This window comes from Scleropages formosus, chromosome 18 (assembly GCF_900964775.1).
Source record: "Scleropages formosus chromosome 18, fSclFor1.1, whole genome shotgun sequence".
NCBI classification, from domain to species: Eukaryota; Metazoa; Chordata; class Actinopteri; order Osteoglossiformes; family Osteoglossidae; genus Scleropages; species Scleropages formosus.
In genome coordinates, this window is record NC_041823.1 from 6,724,657 (window position 1) to 6,746,984 (window position 22,328).

Below are 22,328 nucleotides of genomic sequence, written 5' to 3' on the forward strand. Positions count from 1 at the left end.
TGTTATTAATATTTTGCTATAATATTGTAATATAAGTAGCAATGGCGTTAAAGTGGCTCATTAAAAAATAAGTGCTTTGGGTGTGTTTTAGGATGAAAGGGTGATTTCCTAGAAAGCATTCTGGGCCTCACCGTGCGGTGGTGAAACACAAGAGTTAAGAATATCGAGGAAGAAAATGTAAATATTTTCTCAATTTTTTAAGAACTGTTCCAAAACATGCATGTGAAAAACATTCAGGTGAAGGATAAGCCATGGTTCGGGGAAGGAGGTGCTCTGTAATTGGGAGAGGGACACGGGTTAGAATGCCCTCCAGTCCCCTTATTCATCAGTGTATGTGCTCTCCGTTTACTGTGTTTCACATGTTCTGTACCAAGCTGCCGCGGCACGAGCAGCCAGCGCTCTCCGCACCACCGTCTCCGTGACACTATTCAAGAGACGCAGCTTCCGCATTTACCCCGGTGCTCCGCGGTGATGGTTTCGCCCGGCGCTGCCGCAAAGGATGGGCTTCACACAATGACACCTCCTCTGTCGTCGCCTGCGTTTCGCTCCAGCGTCTCGCCTTGATTGCAGAAATGGAAGCGTATTTAAATTCCTGGCTTGAGTGATGTGTTTTTTTAATTGTTAAAACCTGAGGGTAGCGGGTGGCGTAGCGATTACAGCTGTCACCTTCCCCTTGATGGACCCGGGTTCAAATCCTGCTCCCACTGCAGCGATCGCAGTACTAGATATCGTAAAAATTACCCAGCTGTTTAATGGATGCATAATTTCAAGCAGCATTTTGTGCAAAAAAAATGGACATTGTAAGTCGATTTGGAGGAAAAGTGTCAGATAAATGAATAAATAAAATGAATAAGACAGGGAAGGCTCACGTTGCCAGGCTATAGGGAATGTGCCTGCGCTCAGGTGTTCGTGACATTGTCAAGTCAGGCTACTGCCACCGCACGCACTTGGCACTGAGGGTGAATAAATCAAGGTTCGAAGCAGCCTTTATGGCACTCATGTTTGGCAATAGCAGAATTGAGCAAATCTGTGCAAATCATTGAGCGAAACTGCTTTTCAAAGAGCAAAACGAGCATCGGTTTCAAGTCGGGCCCCGTGTTTCCGGGATAGGCGCCGGACCACCGCGACCCTGCCCTCACCGAGCAGTTATTGATGAACAAATCAATAAATTCAATAAGCCTCGGTGTGGGTTGAGGAGTGGGGAAAAGAAAAAAAGGAAAGGAACGAAAAAGGGGGCGGTGCTTTAAATTTCACCAATGGCGGAGCAGCTTATTGGCTGACCCGTCCTGACCGCAAAGGGTTAAGAGTAGCCGGCGGCTCCGAAACGGTCAGTGTGATATCATTAGCGGGTTGTTTACACAAAATCCAGGGGTTAGAGAAGCTGAGTGTCACAAGCCACTTTCTTCTTTACCTCCTTCAGCTGATCAGAGGATCATGGTATCAAGGAAGGATTAGTAGCGACTTGGGATTTGTGTGATTGGTTAATTTATTGCGGCGATGGCAGGTCTTTCATCTATGGCAACATTTAATCAGCCCAGCCACAGAGGCTATTACAGGTTAGCTCTTTTCTTGAGTCAGTCCGGCGGTGCCATCAGCTCTATCACAATTCCCCTGAAATTTCCAAATTATCTGGAACAGGCTTTAGCTTCTCAGTAATAAAAATTAGAACAGATTCCTGATAGAAGCTTTTGCTCGCGCAGGGCCAATTATAAATAGTGCAGCCAGGCCTCGGAAAAAAAGGAGGGAGTGAGGCGGGGTTGGCGGGGGGGGGGTGGAAAAAAAAATCTAACTCTCAAAGATGTGCACAGAACTTATCGTCAGGCCACTCTGATCCAAATCCGTGCAGCTGAAAATTTATATTAGATTTTATCGCTGAGCCCTAAGTCTAGAAAAATCAATGGAGGTTATCTTTTATGTTGCAGTGACTTGTGGAAATATTGATTTTCATTTTATAGCGAATTTGGAGCATCAGTTTGTAATCACTTCCTGGCTGACTACACTGTTTTCTCACTGTATCTTTTACACGGCGGATGGGAGGTGGCACACCTGGTGGGGGGGGGGGGCGGGGGGTAAATAAATATAAAAAAAAAAAGACTGGGAAAATACTGAAACCAGTTTGGCAAAGGGAAAAAGTGGCCTTTCTTTTCCAGGGCAGACCACCTAGTTTTGTGTTAAATGCTTCAAATTTACACATGAACCTGTTAATCAATATGCTATATTTTTTTTAAATTTGCCTATTTAAATATGAACAGGTTTTTAGAATATATTTTTTTTCCCTTTGTTCATTAAAAACTAAAAATGGTTCCCGTTTTGTAGAAAAAAAGGTGAAGGTGGGGACAAGGTTTCCTCTCATTTAAGGAAAAGCTGCATTCCTTTATCAGAACGTGAGCGTTAGAAAAATAGTCGAACATAAATATTCAGCATTTAAACATTTTAATATGCGGATGTTTCAAAAAGGACCTGTAACATACAAAGCTTTTCCTCTTTATGTATAAGGTTTGCTTGAAATAGTAAAAATGCAGTATTGCGGTATTTTATTCTGTATCTCATGCCCCCATCGCCAGCTGTTCCGGTGTGCCGCTGCATAGTAGGAAAGGTACAGTAACACTAATGCGGTGTTGATTTCTGGTAGCCAGTAGAGGACGGTGTTCCTGTGGTTCAGTCCGATTCGAAATGTAAATGGAGGGAGTGCGCCGCTCGCGATTTTGCTTTACAGAGAAAATTTTGCATGATCCCAAGATGAGCTTGCATCCGTTAGCCAGCTGTTGCGTATCTCGGTCGGGGAGACAGAGAGAAAGTGGACACCCCCCCCCCCACCCCTCCGCATTCACTCTTCATTCACCCTGTGCCTTCGTTCCGATTGTATTCGTCTATTAATAGAGCATGAAAATTATCGTTCAACACGAAGCCTCCGCTGTCTTGCGTGACATCATCCTGGACAAATGGGTGCTGGGACAGAAATGATGCTCTTCCTGTAATTCTTTCAAAATGTTTTTTTTTTTGTAACTTTTTAAAAAAATTATGCTTTTGTACCTTCTCAATTTAACTCGCACATTAACGAATGGTATTTTAATATTTTTGTGCTTTAATCCATAATTTCAGATAAATCTGTTTCTTTAAATACGTCTGAAGATTGAAATATTTTGGAAAATGTAGAGAATATTTAGTTCAAATATTATTTTAGAAAACCAAGCATAACAGAGAAAAGCAAAATCATATATAACGTGGTTGTACTAAGTGCATAAGTCGACGTGTTACATTTTTTAAAATTTTATTTCTAATGAACTTATTAAAGTAAAAAGATGTGTTCATTGTGGAAAGCAGTGTCAAGTTTCTAATTTAGTACATAACATAAATTAGTCGTTTTATTGCGTAACGGCTATAACATTAAATGTAAATATTGAGCTACACTGAAGAGACTTGCATAACTGATCCAGAGATGGTTATACTGTGGTGTCTGAGAAAGAGTTAATATGATTTTCGTTGCAGATAGTTGTTGTGGCCACAATCTCTCTCATTCCATTGACAAAGGTATAAGATTTACAGGTGAGCTTAGGTATAAGACTTTATTGTATGCTCAATTCTGAGATGTGAAACGGGAGCTGACTCAAATTACGGCGGCCTTTCTGTTCCGCTGCCAGTGTGAGAAGGGACCTGTGACAGAATAATAAAACCGACATACAGAATTCACTCTTCACACGATACACAATGTAGTCAAGTCTTGCCAACTTTGATGCTCTCAGAAAGCAGTCAGCCTTTTTTGGCTTTAGCACTTTTCCTATTTGATAAAATAATTATGCTGGGCTTCTCTGTGTGGCTTGAACCTCAGCCTGTATTATTATTATTATTATTATTATTATTATTATTATTATTATTATTATCCATTGCAAAATGTCACCCATTTCAATAAAATTTATATTTTATTGTAACAACTCCAATTGCATATCCCAATAAAGGTCTCAGTGGGGGGCCCTTCCATCAGGTGAAATGTTTATTAATTGTTGTTAATAACCTTAACCACCTGTGTAAGTACCTCATAGTACAGAGAATTGTTTTCGATTGCTATAGATTGTTTGCATTTTTTTTCAAAGACGTGTTTTAGCAATCAATCATCAGGCTGTTGTATTTTTACCTCCTTACTCCACAAAGGGTTCTCTCTGTCCTGCTTTTACCTTGTGTTTTTTTTTTTTTTTTTTTTTTTTTTTTCGGTTATGCGAGCCAATGGATTCACTCTATGCAGGAAAGCGGAGGGAGGTGTCATCGGTGGCGATGTACGAAAGGGTCGCGACACCTTGTTTTCTTATTTTATTTATGTTATGCTTCTCCTCACAGTTGAATTTCCAATATGACACAATGACCAATAAACCAGTCCTTGCACATTGACAAGGACTCCCCTCTCATTGACAATAATAATTTTTAGCTAAGCAGTACGAAATAAGAGTTTAACGTATACAAACAGTTGCGTACGAGGCGTTTCGTGTCATTCGTATGGTTCGTACTTGCTTTTCGAGTGCAGCGCCAAGTTAAAATAAGTGGAGGCCACTGGCAAAGTATGTCTTGTATTGTAAGGGGGTAGGAACGGTGTCTAGTGGCCAAAGAGTTCCCAAATGGAAAAAGAAGCGAGGTGTCGATATTGTACCGCAGCCCATTTTCTCTTAGCTAAACTATTTCTGTAACACCCTAATGAAGACGGGCCCTGGGGTTAAGCAGTAATGGCCCAGAAATCGTGACATTTTGCCTGCCAGAAATGGGCTCCTGTAATGCCAAAGCGCTCTGCCGTCGTCCTCCCAAAGCGATGTGGCCACGCGCTGCCGCTTTCATTACCTTTTATAAAAAAATGCCATTCGGAAAATGAAATAGAATAAAAAAAAAAGTATGAAAAAATAAATAGAACAACCTTCAGTTGTACAGCTCTCTGTCTGCAGCTGGCTGTGAATATGTTTAGACAGGACTGTCAGCACCCCCCTCCCTGCCCTAACACCACACACACACACACACACACACACACACACCGCACGCGCCGAACCTGCCCTTCGTTTTCATTTTATAGAAATAACATAAAGCAGCAGCGCTGACCCAGGCCAAGAAGAAAAATGACGTTACAGATTCAGAATAATTTGCTACTGTACTATAAAAACGTAACCTCGGCCACCCTTTGAAATGGATACTGATTCTTTAAATTCTTTCCCGCCTGTTTCAGGAAACGGTGAGATGCCGGTGATAGGGAGGCACAATATGCCTAAAGTTCACTTCTGAAGGTTCGCCTTCTTCCCTCTGAAAGTCATCTGCATTCTCTTTATAATTCCCAGCCACCAGAGATGGCCTTAATCTTGGAGATCTGATACAGTATCGCCGGGACGGATGCGCAATGATAATTCCGCTATTCAGATGGTACACACATGCTTGTGCGGGGAGCTCTTCCCCTCCCGCCTCCCCGAACTCGGCCTGCCTCCGCCACCTCTCCTCCCGCTCCGAGCACCCCCTATGCTCCCCGCAAATCTCTACAGCAAAACCCCTCGTGTTCCTCAAATCTTACCCACCCAGAGGTGGTGGGGGGGGGGGGGGGGAGGAGGATTCAGGCCCTGCCTTACGAAATTGCCCATTTATGGCTTTCAGGGAAGAAGAGGAGCGGAACTTGGGTTATTAAAGTTTCTTTAATCACCGAAATAAGCAAATGATTAGTGTCTGTTATCTTTCCCCGTGCAGAAGAGCAAGTGCTCCGTCCCGGTGGTGCTCAGTTCCGGCCCCAGGTGGCTGCTGGATGTGACTTGGCAAGGGGCGGAAGACAACAAGAACAACTGCGTTGTGTACAGCAAAGGTAAGCGACACACAGGCGTCCGTTATCTCTCTCACCCGCTCGGGACTGGCAGAGGCGCCGATAATCACACGTTCTCCCCCTCGAAACACCATCATTCTTTTTTTTCTTGTTAGTTTTTTCCACTTCTGTCACCTTTTATATTTTCCAAAACCCAAAGAGAGATGAAATTTCCCCTGGTGAATAGCATGATTTCGCTTTGCCCTTCTAAGTACATATTTTATTTGAACCGAAACACTGGAATTATATGAATGTGTTGCTAATGAAACTTTGGAACGTGTCTTTCCGTGTCCAGTGCTTCGTATAGAGGGTTAAGAACTGAGCTCCAGTAAATAAGAGTGCCAAAAAATGTTTATTATTAAGAGTAATTGGCACAAATGGCAATGGTCAGAGTAGATATGAAATAAAGCACCAGCTCTTGGAATATTCCTGAAAATATTGCCTTTATATGGAATGCATTAACCCCAAAAAAGGCCAGTCCTGAGCCTATTGAACTGTTGTACATTTTCCCCATTTGAGTCTTCTGTTATTTTCACTGTCAGATTAACTGAAATGTAAAGCTGTCAATTTGAGTCCACTGTACTTCAAGACAGGGCTGTGGAGTCGGAACACAAAACCTTTGACTCGGACTCCGACTACACAGCGCTGCCCACAAGTTGCGCGTTACTTTGGGGGTCGACTTATCCGGCGAATATAGGCCTAAACTTGTATTACGCTTCTAATTTTTGGGGGTCGACTTATACGTCAGCATATACGATACATTTAGTCGGAGTCGGTACATTTTTACCGACTCCAACTCCAGTAACCCAATAATTGCTTCCGACTCCGACGCCACAGCACTTTTTTTTGAATCTGCTGATATAAACTTGGGGGGCACGGTGACGCAGCAGGCTTGGCCGGGTCCTGCTCTCTGGTGGGTCTGGGGTTTGAGTCCTGCCTGGGCCTTGTGATGGACTGGCATCCCGTCCTGGATGTGACCCTTCCCCCTCCAGCCTTATGCCCTGTGTTACCAGGTTAGACTCTGGCTCACTGTGACTCCGCTCAAGATTAGTGGCTTCAGCCAGTGTGTGTGTGTGTGTGTGTGTGTGTGTGATATAAACATAAAAGCCTGACCAGAACACAGAGCTTAACACTGCAGCCAGTCAGATTTCAGTATATGGTGGGAAAAAAAAAAACAGTCAACAATGTAAATGACATGTCGGTTTTCACCAAACAAATATGTCGTGTTTCACTCTCGATGGGTGGAGCCCGGCACGCTATTATGAATGAGTTTATGAACACGGGTCGATATTGGAAAGGGCGGAAGTGTGAGCGTCCGTCGACGTCAGACGATCCCTCCAAGACTCGACTCGAGGAAGAAATGGAGTTTCTTGCTCTCGCAGTGAATAAGTGGCAGCCTTGGGATTTGAAACCCGGATTTCCCGTCTCCCAATTCTCATCTACTAATCACTAGACTGCACTGGGGAGTTATCCTCTTAACCGGCTACTTAACTTTGTGCTCTTTATCACGAAATCATTAAAGTTTTGATAAGCTGTTAAAGAAGATTACGCAGTTCTTTAAAATCTTCTAATCTTTGAGGCAGGAGAGGGAAAATATGAAACAAAAAAAAGGGTAATAACCGGATTTCTCGTCTGTTTTTTGTTAGGGTCATAATTTCTCGTCTATTGCCGCACACATTGTGTACGTTAACCGGGTGGTGGACCAGGTGACCACCGTGCCGTCTCTGGCGTCTGCCACTCGGAGCGGCGATGCCTGTTATTTAATTAACCTTCGCTGCTGTTCCTTCGAGACTTCCTTACGCGCTGGCTAGGCAGCCTCGGGAAAATCGGAGATCGGAAGCAGAAACAAAAGTCGCATTCACCAATTAACGTGCCACCTGTTGGGAATGTCTCGCGCTTGACGCCTCGCTCGTCGGCCGCGGACCTGGCGTCGAGGAGCCGTCGGAAGGCGGCGTGAGCGCTGACGTGCAGATGCTCCGCTGACACTTGGTGGCTTGGAAGGTGGCCAGTGGTGGAGCTCCGCGTGGAGCCGAGGGTGATCGAGAAGACGACTTCAATATTTACGCCCCGTCAGTTGATATGTTCTCTTTTGTTTTTCTTTTGCAGCTTTTTTTGGGTGTATTTGTAGCCTCGTTGGCAAACCTTTGCTTCTGTTGGGGTGAAATGCCTACGTTTGATTGAAATGTGGCTTTCTCGCAATCGCAATAGTGAGGCGGTCTGTTTGGAAGGGTGTTGAACTGAACTGAACTGAACGTAGTAGTAAAGACTGTATTACAATCTTGCGAGTCATCGATCAAGATTTTTGCACTTATTTTTTTCTGACCGTGCTCTTTGTGTTGTAACACGGTACATTTGTGGTGGGTTTTTAAGGGATGTGCATGCTTGTATAAGTGAGCTTAATGTTAATGCGTTCACCGGTTAGCTCATTGTTTTCGACCAAGGCAAAGTTCAGCCTGATATTTTGGCGGCCTTCGAATAATAGGGACAGCTGGTTCTTGTGTCGTCGGAGTTACCATAGCCACGTGCTGTTTATTTTACATTAACATCACAGCCAGCTTTAAGGTTCGTCCTCCAGCCAGACGACACTAAAGCTCCCGACTTCATTGCAACGGCTCATTATCGAGAAATCCACCTGGAATACCCACAATGCTCCCCTCCACACTTCGCCAGTTTCGTCTGAAGGCTGGATTTTACTAAACTGGCAGCAAACGTGGAGTAATTACACATTGCAGAAATGTGCAATTCAGACTTTAAAAAAAAAAAAAATCACATTTTAATGGAAGTGAAGATTTTAGCAACTTGACTATAAAAAAGATTAACGAGATTTTTTTTTTTTAGTTTTTCAATTTAGATGTCTTTCCACGTTGAATTTTTCTTTTTTTTTTTTTTTTGCTTCAGAGGTTTGCTATCATATTGGAAACTATTACAGTCATCACAATTAAAACATTTTATTAGTCATAATAATTTTTAAAAATATGTATCTGGAATATATCTGGTACACTGGTTTCCACCAGCAGCCCTCCAGTCAATAACATCCCGTGAGTTTTTCCATTTCTCCGAGTAGTGAAGTGAAAGGAGACAGAAAAGACGTCACAGGATATCAGTAATAGGTTATGAGGGAGAATGTAGAGTCACACAGAGTGTGTGTGTCAGTCCCTAGCTAGACAGTAACCCATATCATTCAATACATGTATTAATAACCACTATGAAAGATACACACGGACATTTCTCTCACAGCTGGACACTTGTACACCAACACATTTACGTCCTACTGTATAATATTACATCTTCCGATTTAAAGGTCACCTACATTTTGCACTTAAGCCTCTTATTCAGACCACAGTCAGATATATAGAACTTGTCTCTGGAGAAACTTTGCCATTATTCAAGTGGAAATTACCAGCGGAAATGACCAGTGTAACGAGTCTGTTTTACATAAGCCCATACAGTGCTAAATTAGACTGATTCATGGTGTCTTTGGATTATTTCATATTCAGACCCTTCCACCTCCTTGTCATCAGATCATATTGAATCCTTTTACTTTGCCTTGTTCCTCAGCTGAAACCTCGCTATCACGTAGGACGCTGGTTCCACGTACGCAGAAAGGCTTTGTAATATTTCATCTAGTGTTTATTTTAGGCTAAACTTCCTTTGAAAGTAGTATACAGATCCTCACAACGTTTTTGTAACATTTCCATTGTTTTCCATGTTCCATTATGTCTGCCCTACGTATATGTGCGTTAGAAAAAAGGACCATATAGAATATGGTTTGAGGGAAGTTTCCAGATTTAATTGTTTAATTTCAATCATCCATTTTAACCACTCCAGGAAATAGGAGGTGCCAGGGTTATTATCTGTTATCTGGAACACAGAGAAATAGTGTGACTGAATAATAACTAAACAAGCAACACAATGTGAAATTTCATTATCAGTGTATTAAAACAAAACTGTACCCTAAAGGAGTCTCCAACACAGCTCTGAGCGGCGGCGTAATTATGTTTAATTAAAATACAACAGAGATCAACAGAATCGTTTTCATTAGGAAATTATTAATGATTTCTCTGCAACAATAATTGATTGCACTGAGCCCCGTGATAACTCTATACGGTCAGGCTGGAGCGACAGAATGCCGCTTTGCGCGCCAGCTGCTGGAGTCACAGCTTGGAGACGACGTCTTTCCGCCATCCGCGGTCAGAACCCCTCGTGCCGGACATGCCGCATGCCATGGCGTGGTGTGTTGTCTGGCCCTTGTCTTTACCCCCCGGTTTGGCTAGAAGGGATAGACTAGGGGATGTGGAAGTATACCCACAAACAGCATTTCCATATATACATATGCCAAGTACTCTTTTTTCTTTTCTTTTTTCTCAAATTAACATATTTTGCATTATTTTTTCACCTGCATTTACTGCGGTATAGCTATGGTCGGTAACGTCCTGCGAAAGGACATCAGTGTACAGGCAGACCCACGGTTGACAAACGGTCGTAGACACACGGTTCGAGAGCGCTCAGAGCAGCCCACGGTATCGGTTAGCGGGGAAGGTGTAAAGGCCGTTATTCCCGCAAACCATAGGACTAGAAGTTAGAATTCATACACATTTAAATACCCTGTAAATACGATGAGTTTTACTGTGATATGTTGTAACAGTGTTATTCTGCCACTTCCCGGGATGTAAACCGCTAGACGTAACAACGGTTCACACACAAAGTGACAGTTTATTTAGTGAGGAGATGACCAACGCATTCTATGGGGAACGAACCACTTAATGATCTTGTGTGTTTGCGTGTCACTCCGAACTGTTACCTGCGCGCAGAGTAACTGCTCCGGAACTTCATTTGCAGAAGAAAAGCTGTCTTTAGCTGCCGTTGCTATGGTTACCCCCCAAAAATCACCAGATCTGTTAAAAAATAAAAACTTTAAAATTTTCTGTGTTTTCGGCAAAACGTGTGTAAAAATATTACATTCCTGCCTATATTTGATGGGATTAGACCGACCTTTAGTTTTGTAGGTATGTAACCTTTGTAGGAAGGTGATCAGGATTAGTCTATACTGAGTGTTGTGCACCTACTCGTGTGATGAACGTTGGTTCATAGGGTGGAAAGTAACAAAGTGACCCTACTTAAGAATCACACGTCTGCAGCTATGTCTCTTTATCCTGATTTAATCCACAAATTGTATTTTCTTTGAGATGTACCTCGCTTTGGAGGAAAGCGTCTGCTGAATGAATAAATGTAAATGTAGGTGATGTAAATGTTTGACAGGCTGTTAAAAGTTGATTGAAATGCATACTGACAGACCTGTAAATTAAATGTATGCGAATGCCTTAAGAATGCAGCTGGTGAGGTCTCATGAAGCATGAAGCTAAGAGATTGTAAGTGTAGTAAGTACGTGACAGCGGAGAGCATGCAGTCAAAGGGCTCGGGTTCAAATCGCCGCTCCTACTGCAGCACCCTCGTTCGAGGTGCTGACTCTGAATCGGTGCGGTAAGAATACCGTGCTGCATAAATGGGTAAATCATTGTAAAGCTGATCTAACATTGTTGATCTAACACTGCAACATGGTTGGCGTGATGTACAAAACAGTTAATCACGCAGTTTACATGTCGGTTTCATTATAGCAGGCAGCCTGGATGAAATAAAGCGGTCGAAACGTAAAGAGAGGCTGAAGAACCGCGTTGGGTTTCATCGGCGCAGCGGTAGCAGGGGACACACGTTGGCGGGAGCAACTTCCCAAAATAAAGGAAACACAGAGCAAACCCTTTCATATATCATCATGGGGGATACGAATATAATAATGAATAAAATTACGATGCGTAAGAACAGCACTGAAAAATACGCCGAAACGTTTTAATGCAGGAGAGAGCGGGGAAGAGGGCAAAAAGTTGTGTATTTGTGTGAAGCGGAGAGGGGTCCGGCACACACTCCCCGGGATCCGCCGGACGTTTGATAAACCCTTCGTTTCCCGACTAATTCTCCCGCGGCTCCGAAGCCGTGTCCTGTAAGCGAGTCGCAGGGGGTGCCCGGCTAATGAGGATCACAAAGTGAAATTGTGTGGGATGTTCTTAGACAGGGGATTTCTGAATATGCCATTCAGGCTGCATATTTAAACACCTTGTAAAGCCAAAGTAGGCCCAATTTTCCATGTCAGGGCAATGTTAAGTCCTGCTGTGACCATTAATTATACCCCCATTGTGCTCCAATGTGGTTAATAAGAGTGCTGCATTGCACCCTCGTGGCATCATAATAATCTTTCTAAAGTACCTGTATTACATTTTACTTATTCGCACTGGCGTTTAAAACGCTTAAGGTAATTTGTCCACCTCAGCTGGCGTGTATATCAAAGCGGCTCGGCGGGGCGATCTCGTGTTTTTAGCTTAACATAATTGTATAATCAATGCTGAAAAATGCCTTTGTATTGATTTGTTGAGCTAAATTGGCTTCTTTGTCAATGCGCTGGCAGAGCTGTTGAGCTGCTGCAATTGGGTCACTTCTGAGCTGACGGGGGGGGCCGTGTTTTGGTCACTTGGGAAATGGGGGTTTTTTTTGTGGGATTTTGTTTTTGGCTGCATTTGGGGCAGGTGCCACGTCCACATGTGTCGTAGCTCATCGTTTCGAGATTGAATGTATTTGCATTTATTGATTCAAATGACACTTTCCTACAAAGTGACTTACTGCGTTGAACTACCCGATTATGTACCCGTTTGTACGGCCGGGTAACTTTTAGTATATAAAATCAAGGTGAGTGCCTTGATCGGGAGTATTACCGCAGGAGCTGGGATTTGAACCTGCAACCTCCAAGTGAAAAGGCAGCAGGACTAACCATGGCACTACCAGCTGTCTATGGGCTATGTTTTAGGATAACCCAGCAGTCACAATGTGTGTATGTGAGAGTGTGTGTATGTGTTGTGTTACTTTGCTATATAGATGGGTGAATGATTAATATGGAGTACAAGTGTAACTAGCACTGTAATTCACTTTGCATAAAGGTGTCACTTTACACCAGTAAGTCATCACCGTAAGTCACTGGAGAAAAGCACCTGCTAAGGTAATAAATGTAAATGTTAACATGACCTCTCAAGATTTTATGACTTATTTTATGTGTTTTCTTTCAAAAAATCAAGTAATACCAAGTGCCTATCATTTTTTTTGTACCTCTGCTCCAATCCTGCCCAGAAAAAACTTTGGCTCTAATACCAGGGTTTACCGCAGTCCCGGGATGAGCCCTGTGACACTTGCTTTGTTACAGACGTGCAGGGTTTTTTTTCGCAGTCCTCCTCAGTGGTTCTGTGTTCAGAACTCACCAGGTGAGCTTGAGTCGACTCAGTGCTGTACCAACATCAGTGCGTCTTCTGACTCCTTCACACCTGCTCGTCGGACCATCATCCCTGTAATGTCACAAAGTTTTCGGAAAACAACTGCAGATCGGGGTTCTTAACCATTTCAAGGTCACAGACCCTTTGAGAATCATATGAACACTAAGGACCCCTCCTAGAATAATGTTCATAGATGAATTATGACAAAAAGTACCGAATTTATTGATGACCTTCACGCAGAATTACAACATAGATTAAAAACTGGACAGTATTACTTTATTTAATTTTCACTCTTGTTCAGTAAGTGTTCTTTTCAAATCAAGTCTGAACTTCACAAACCTCTGAAGTCCACAAACCCCCTGAAGCCCCAAACCCCAGTTCTTGGTAATTTAGTAGATAGTTGCACATAGGCATGCAGACAGCTGACACTTAACCACCGTTTCACGTGTAGTTAGAGTGCTCGTAAACTTTCATTTACACTGTACTATTGCTGTGAAATAAAATGTGATGCAACTGTCTTATCTCCATGTTGCATGTCTTTTTAAAGATAAATGGACCTGGTAAAAAAAAAAGTGCTTTAAATCTGTGCCAATGACTGTATACAGCTTAATAATATAATATAATATAAGAAACTTACAATCTTAGTCATCACCGCTATGTCACATTTACATTTCACATTACAGTTCAATGACGTTTATTCATTTAGCTGAAGCTTTTTCCCAAAGCGACTTACAGTGTTATGCTATCTACAGTAATTTACCCGTTTAAACAGTTGGGTAATTTCTTACATACTGCTCTATTTTTTTTGAAGGCCTTTGAAATTATAATGAGCTCTAATAACTTTTTGCAACAGTCTCTGAACTGGAGTTCTGTGATTATGGAGTTTGTTTATCGATTTTTACTTGCATTTATTATGTATAATGGCCTTCACTGTGCCGTATAATTGCCAACTGCCGGGGTGCGAAGGCGTTAACGGCTTTGGCGTCATGTGGGAAATCGCACGCTGCAGTGTCGGGATAGCGTTCGCGACCCAGTGTCTGCGACCCAGTGTTCACAAGCCAGAGGGTTGGAGGGAACTGCACGGACGTCCAACCTCGCAGGAGCGGAGCTCCGGAGAAGGACGTTCCACGGGCGAAGACGAGTCCTTTGGAGAGCATTTCGGTACCTTTCATCACGGGTACGCGATGAGGTTAATGTGAGTCTGATCAATGGGGTGAGCAGCCATTTAACCACGGTACCAGCAGGGCCGTTTCACCCCTCTTCGGACAGAAGCGGGAACAGCCAAGCGGCAGATGTGAGCTCGCCATTAAAAAACCGAGGACCATGGCAGCGTGAACCATACTTTGTGTCGCTGTTTACCGACGCGTGGAGAATTGGGAACGGTCTTTATCGAGTACCTTTAGCTTCAATTAGTCAATTTCTCCTTTTTTCCCCTTCCTTTTTTAACAGTAATGTGAGCGCTTAAAATCAATTTGGAAAAATCTGATTTCTCGTGAGGAAATAGCTTGGGATATTACGAAACTGTTTGCAGGTTACTTTAGTGTCCAGGCAGGAGAACGTGCTGATAACCTTTATGAGCTACATACTTTTTGCAGCTAATCCATTTTATTGATTGTACACTTGACTTTGCAAAAAATAAATAAATAAATAAATAAAATAACTTCACAGTCCTTAAAGCATGGTATCGGCACGGTATCACTTTTTCTCACTGCACCGCACATGAGCACACCGGGCTGTACCCGCTGTACGGACTTATCTTTTATTTTCAGGAGACAATCTCACAGAATAATCTCCGTAATTCTGGCTCTTTTAAAGCCTCCGTGCCGTGCTAAAGGACACTGGATTCCACGCACGGCCTGCTCGGATAAGACGCATAGCACCGTGGTGCCCTGCTAGGTGGGGGATGGGGTGGATCGTAGTAGCGCTGCCTTTGGAGAGCTTCAGAAAGCCCTCATCCACGTCGCCCTGAGCACCCGTGACCTCACCGGAGATCGGTCCGCCGGTCGGGCACTCAACGGTGACGTGTTCACGGGGTGGGGGGTGGCTGGCATTAAGGACGTCGCGGGGACGAGACAGCGCCATCCATTCTCCGGGCCCAGCTCAATGGGAGGCGTTGATGCACCCTTAGTCGTATTCCATCAAAGCAGCGCTGTTGTGTCCTCTGGTGACGCCTCTATAAACAGCCCACCCCCCCCCGCACTAACTGCCTTTTCATGGGATTATTGAACACCGAATGTAATGTGTAAGTGTATGATGGTGTCGAAATGATGTGCAGCACCATGTTTAACAAGTTCTTAATATCTTCATAACAATGTTTCTTAGTAATGGCCATTGATGCAGTTGATTACCTGTATTTTTTCCATTGCGGTGTTTTTTTTTTTTTTTCCCCCAAATGTCAGCTTGTCATTTTGCCTTAACCTAAAGTCAGATCAGCACTCCAAAGCTGTCAGGATATTGTGAGACAGAATTATTATTATAAGTATTATTCAGCTAATATACAGGGCAGCAGGTGGCCTAGTGGTTCCTGCTCCTGCTCCTGCTTCACCCTTCATCAAGGTACCTCCCTGAATGGTTAACGGTAAAAATTACCCACCTATGAAAATTAGTAAATAATTTTTTGGAAGCCTAATACTGTTAGTTGCTTTGGAGAAAAGTTTCAGCTAAATCCATAAATAATAATAAGAATAATTATACTAATAATAAACATAAGACTCGGGGATGAGAGACACCTTAGTTTGTACTGAAGGGTTCAGAAAAGGCTGCTTTCGAGACTGTCTACGCCCAGTAAACGTCATAGTGTACGGTAAAAATTACCCAGCTGTATCAATAGCTCAGTCATTGCACGTATCTCAGAGTACAAACCCAAGATTGTAAGTCTCCGCTGAAAAAAATACTGGTTAATAATAAAAACTATATGTTAAATAAGTTGGTTTTCCGCTGCAGGCCACATAGTTCTGCAAATAAACCGGCAGGTTTTTGTCAAAAGTCGCCACAAGTATCCCTTGTAAAACGACCCGCGAGACCTTTCAAAATCACCCATAGCAAGCAGCAAGCACCCCCCCCCCGATCCCCGTTGCCAAAAAAGCACCTCTCATGGTGCCCTACCCCTGTAAGCCTGCATATTGTTGAATAGTGGGGACTAATACTGTGTTCCAATGCCATTTGGAGTCATTCCCCTTGTGGGAGGAATCCCCGCCACATTGCCTGTAATCCCCCGTTCCTCTCTGTTGTCAGGTTGTGCGCCTGCTGCTCCGACGCTATTTCACAGCCCCGTTCCCCTCACATCCACCTGCACCATTTTAATCCCTTTGACCCAAACCCTCTGTGTTTCCCCTGTATCAACAGCTCCCGGAGATTACATCCTCCTCCTCCTCGGTGCGGCGGCGCGGGTTTCTGTCTGCCCAGGCGTCAGGCAGGTAGCGCCTTCGGCCCGCTCCCGAGAAATCCGGGAAACAGACTCCCGCTTTGGGATTGTTTTTTTTTTTTTTTTTTTTTTTTGCCCTGATGAATAGACATGTAATAACTATCAGTTGCGCACTGGTTCATAGTGGATCGGCACCTGGCAGGGATGTGTTGATAAACATCACCAGTGGAGGTGATAATCCTTATAACATACTCTGGCATACTGTAATTGTCACTAGCAGTGCTCGACAGTATTTTTTCTGTATGTTTTCTCGTAGATGTTGATGTGTCTTCAAGGACAGATTGGTTCAAGTAGAGATTTCCAACCCGAGATCGTGTTAGTTGTCATGGTAATTGACTGTGGACGTTACATCCGCTTGTATGTCGGTGAACCTTTTCGCATGTTTCCATAACTATTGCGTATATCGTGCAATAGGCTGATCTTTTCCTGCTGTGCCGAAATTTGTAATTTCTTCGAAAATGTAATTCCCTGGATTCAGAGACCTAACTTGAGCTAATTTGGCTGATCTGCCATAAAACAAGTTCTCAGGCAGTTCTTTGTTCTCAGACTGCTAGCTAGAGGAAGTTATTCTGGCGATAGAGATGCTCCTCGACTTACAATGGTTCAACTTACGATTTTTCGACTTTACAATGGTGAGCTGGCGATAGACATTCAGTACAAGCCATACTTCAGATTTTGCATTTTGATTTTTTTTTCCCGGGAAAGCAATATGTGGTACGACACTCTCGCGATGCTGGGCAGCGGAAGCGATCCGCATCTCGAAGTGTGTCACGCGGTTGTGTTTCGTGCCTCCATAATGTCACAGAAACACCCATCTGTGTCTCCTGCTACTGCTGGGAAGAAGAAGAGGAGGGTAATTACTGTTGAGGAGAAACTCAAGATAATTGCCCAGCATGAAGGCGGCAAACCCGTAATGGCCATCGCACATACGCTAGGCTATGGTGTTAAATAGGTTAGGTGTATTAAATGCATTTTCAACTTACGATATTTCCGAATTACGATGGATTTTGTGGAACGTAACCCCATCATAAGTCGGGGACCACCTGTACGGAGAAAGAAAGATACACAGATAAGATACCAGAAGCATCCCCACTAGTGTTTGCAGATTTTTTTTTCTTTCGAAATTTTGGCTGTAGGTGTATTGATTGAACTCATCCGCTTTGCGTGTTGCGTGGTAGTTTATTTATCTTTTCATACTCTCTACCTGTTCTTTATGCAGCTACCCATGTAATGTATGATGGTTTAAACGGTAACATTAGGAAAACTGTCCTTTGAGAATTCCATATGTATATCTCTCCAGCTGTTGATGAAATTCACTTTTTTTCGCCAAGTTCTGCGTCGCTTTGGAGAAAAGCATCTGCCAAATGGATAAATCTGGTTGTCTTGTTTCTTTGAGGTTGAAGGTGCGGCGTAGTGCATAAGGCTGTTGACTTATTGCCTGAAGGTTGTTGGGTCATGTCCAGTGCCCGACCCTTCTGCACTTCCCCTGATGAAGGTATTAACTTACTGATACACTTTGCTCTATGAATGGCTCAAGTGCTACAAGTATAATTGTCACTGTAGGTTTTTCGAGTGCACCCTTAGCAGTGACATGTGCTCTGCAACCAACGTCAACAACCACTTGTCCCGAGTGGCGTCGCCGCAATCCGGGGCCTACCCAGCAATACAGGGCGCAAGGCCAAAGAGGGAGGGGACACACCCAGGACAGGACGCCAGTCTGTCTCGCGGCACCCCAAGCACGGCTCGAAACCCAGACCCGCCACACAGTGGGCACCGGCCAAACCGGCCGCGCCACCACGCTCCCCCCAAGCGCTCTACAATGACAGTAAAAACAGTGTTCTGCGTGTTAGCTAACCGCAAATCGTCCTTTGTTGAACAGCAGCCCGGCCACGCTAACGGTTAAGGCTTTCCAGTGCAGCGTGCTTTGAGTGCGCCGACTCCCCGATTTGCGGCATGTCTGCCCCCCCCCCGCCGCGTCAACCACGCCTGGATTTTCTGCGGACGCTGCTTGTTTCGGGGGCCCGAAACACACGCCTGATTTAATGGTTGCTCCAAATTGTTAGCTTCTGAAGGAAGACAAAGAAGACAGATCGCCGAGCGGCGGGCCCAAGGTTTCCACTAAAACCTATTCAACTTAAGAAGAATGTGAGAACAGTGAAATATATATATGCACTCTATCCTGTCAGAAGGCTCCGGCTTATCTTGAGTGACTGTCAAGGCTTCGCAATATCGCGAAATGGACAGAAATATATAAAATTAATAAGCTGCTGGATGTTGTCGGGAGTTATGATGCTTCATAAATCCTGGTTTGATCAGGGCGGACAAGGCTTAAATCCACAGCCTCCTAATGCACACAGCAGTGTTTTTGGACTGGATTTTATTCTGTTGGTGAGATAGAGGCCCTTAGCCGGAGAAACAAGATTTATCATCTCCGTCTTCTTTCATGACTGACAAATATAAGAAAAAAAAGGAGCCTTAGGGAAGTTGGCAGCCATTACTACCTTTAATAGAAGGGCACTGCTGCAGCAAGGTGAAACCGGGGCCAAAGGGAGAAAAATGCTATTCAAAAAAAGAAAAGAAATTGGTACTGGCTTATCAGTTGTACTTCCTGTGTCGGGTGAAAGGTCGCAGAGCTTTTGTTTGTTTGTTTGTTTCTCATACCATAAGGATGGATGCTATCTGTCCTGCCATCCTAACAGGACTGCTTTGTTGAGTGGTAGAGGTAATAATTCATGTCATGAATTAAGCAAGCGCACCTCGCTTTTCTCCAGCTGTAGCCGAGGCAAAGAATCTATCATCATCTCGAAAGGGTTTTTTCTGGTTTTCCTTCTCGTTTTTGGATATATATTTAAATGTGATATGCAGGAAGCACCAATGAACAGCTCTTCGTAGAAGTGCGTGATCAATTAACCAAAATTTCTTTTCGATTTTGTTCATATTTGACATTATAACCCTTTGATGAAATAGCAGCATTATGGTTCAGAACGCATGCCAAAAAATATACAAATATATAAATACATATACTATACTATTTATATGTAATATATATGCATATATTTTATATCATATGCATATATGTGAGCCTTAAAGCAATGTAGAGTACTCTGATTATTACCTGATAAATGTAAAAAAGAGAAGTACTTAAAGCTGCACATAGTCATTTTTTTGTGTGTGTGTTTTAAGGGAGGTGACGTACAAATTTACTCCTCGCCAGCCATGACGAACACTGACAAGGTATTTCTAAGCCTCCATCTTGCATATATTTTCTACCTGTGAAGTCTGCCTTTTTTTTCCAGTGCGTGTGTTTATGGCTTCTGACATGAATTATTCAGCGTCTGAGTAAACACCAGATCGTCGGGAAAAAAAAAAACTCTGCGGTTCTGCTCACTAGTAAACACATTATCCAGAGTATTTATTCACAATCCCAACAAATTTGAAGCCTGTCTCGCGTAGATCAAGGATAATTACATACTATAATTTCACCACTCTCGGAATTTAACACCCTTAGATTTGACAGGATTTGCAGAGCCTCCTTTTCGCATCCAGGCCTGCGCTTTATTATTTGTCCAGCCACACCAGTTTCTCAGAACTCTGTTTTTGCATGGCACTCTTTTTTATTATTATTTTCAGTGGATGTTTTTTTTTTTTTTCCCCCAGAATTAAGCCGTTTTCTGTGTGCATTGTCATGACGACGGAGACGGCGGGCTGCAGCCAATCAGAATGCTCACTGTGCTCGGTAGCTGAGCCTTACTGTACGGTTCATATCTCACCGGCAAAGTGTGTGTTGTAAAACACAGCCGCGCGCATCTTAAAAATACTCCCCCCGTCTGCTTGTTATGTTTGCGGTCTAAGGCTTCATAGCATGGACTCAACCGCATAGAATATGCAAAGCTGTTTTTTTCCCCACAATTTATAGGCTTATTTAATTATATAGTCCCCCCCTTCAAATTAATAATCAATTAGGCTTTGCCGATATTAATTTAAGTTTTTAAAATTGTTTTTTTTTCCCTCTAAAATAGTCAGCAGTGTGAGACGGGAAAAACAATGATGTAAAGAAAACGAGAGCGGGATTTGTTATTACAATTGAAACGTACACTTGGTAACTGACGGGCTGCACTTTGTCAGACTCTCCCTAAGTCACTGCATAATCATTTTATGTGTCCCACTGTCTATTGTACCAATTGTGCCGAGAACTAGGAGCCGCATGAATAGTACAAGGATTAAAATCCCCGGAATCTTTTTTTCTCAAATAAATCCTTAAATTGGAAATTATAATATTTCTGTTATTAATGTAAAGTGGCTTCCACAAATGTGGTGAACTATAACTCGAGCAGGCGACGGTTCACATCAAAAGGCCCTCATCGCGGAAGAACCGGATACAGACCGTTGCTGGTTTGACCTGAATCGCTCGGGGTTTTGGGCGTTTTTTTTTCCTGGTTCCTCGTGCTTCTGACCTTGAACCCATGGGATCCTTCGCCACGGATTTGTGGCGAGTGACCTGTCCGTGTGGGGATTTCTGGAAAGGAAGCAGCTGGGATGAGAAGGAGGTCTCCGGGTGGTTGGGAGGGGGATGGCTATTGGATCCAAGCCTAGTCTGGTCAAAGGTCAGCCACAGTCAGCAAAAACACTTTTATGGAGACACTGACCTGCTTGCTGGATGACTTACAGCGAACTTCTGCGGGGTGGTGATGTGCCGTGAATTTGGTGCTTGTTCACAGCCCTCGGGAGCCTTGAACCCCGAACCGCTAGTTTGACTGCGGAGTTGCTCAAAACTAAGCCCTTCCATTCAGAGCTCCAGTGTGGGATCTGTAGATCTGAGAAGGACAAAAAACAGCACCATTTGTCTACAAAACTGTAGTTGAGCTTCGGCAACTTCAGACCAACTCTTACTAGTAGGTAGTTATGTTTTCACAAAGCAGCAGGTACCATAGCACATTTATTCAACAAGCTAATGCTTTTGTCCAAAACAACTTCCATTTACACTGCTGGGTAAGTTTACTATAACAATTTAGGGTAAGTACCTTGCTCAAGGGTACCACAGCTAGAGGTGGGTCTCAAACCTGCAACCTTAGGGTCCAAAGGTAGTAGCGCTAACCACTACCGGCACTAATTGATGGCTTGTGATTTATTCATTTAGCCCGGTTTTTTCAGCTAAGTCTTAAATAAAAAGCTGCTGTCAATGATTTACTCATTTGTACAGATTTTACTCTATCAGTTCATGGTAAGTACCTCGATCAAGGATACCACAGCCAGAGGTGTTAATTGAAGCGAGGTCTTTCAGTTGTAAGGAAACGCCTCTAACCACTACGCCACCTGTTGCCCTGAAAGTGGATTTCCTGGGACCTGGAAGTTGCTTCTTTCTGACTCATGGGAGGCCTCACCTCAGCCGGTGGTGCACCATAGTATCATATACAGACCAGTGGAGCCAGAGAGCCTAAAGCGAAATAAAATGATAAAGTGCATTCTACAAATAAAAAAAAGACATGCCATTCTTTACATTAAAATATCTTTTGCTCCTCTTCTCAAGTCGTGAGGGAGGCCCACGATGTGAAATGGCCTGAGCCTCATCTGAGCTCTCAGGGGGGCTTCATTGTACCATGGGCAAAATTTAAATTTCTCCCCTGAAACGTCCAGCTGTATTTGAATAAACAAGTCCCTTTCGGCAAAGGCGAGGACGAAGGAACAAAATAATAATAGTGGTGATAATAACGGCGTGACGTTTCCTTGTGTGATCCAATGCGTGTTTCGTGTTTCACGTATGAGCCTCACCGCGGTATCG

The 22,328-nt window shown here is 43.5% G+C and overlaps 1 protein-coding gene across 1 annotated transcript in view; it reads left to right on the top strand.

Annotated features, from left to right (window-relative positions):
• zfpm2a (zinc finger protein, FOG family member 2a) overlaps positions 1-22,328 on the top strand; it is a 144,706-nt gene that overhangs the window by 87,442 nt on the left and 34,936 nt on the right. Inside the window, exon 5 of the mRNA XM_018763021.2 lies at positions 5,707-5,818. Coding sequence (XP_018618537.2) covers positions 5,707-5,818 — 112 coding nt within the window. The remainder of the gene's footprint in view (positions 1-5,706; positions 5,819-22,328) is intronic.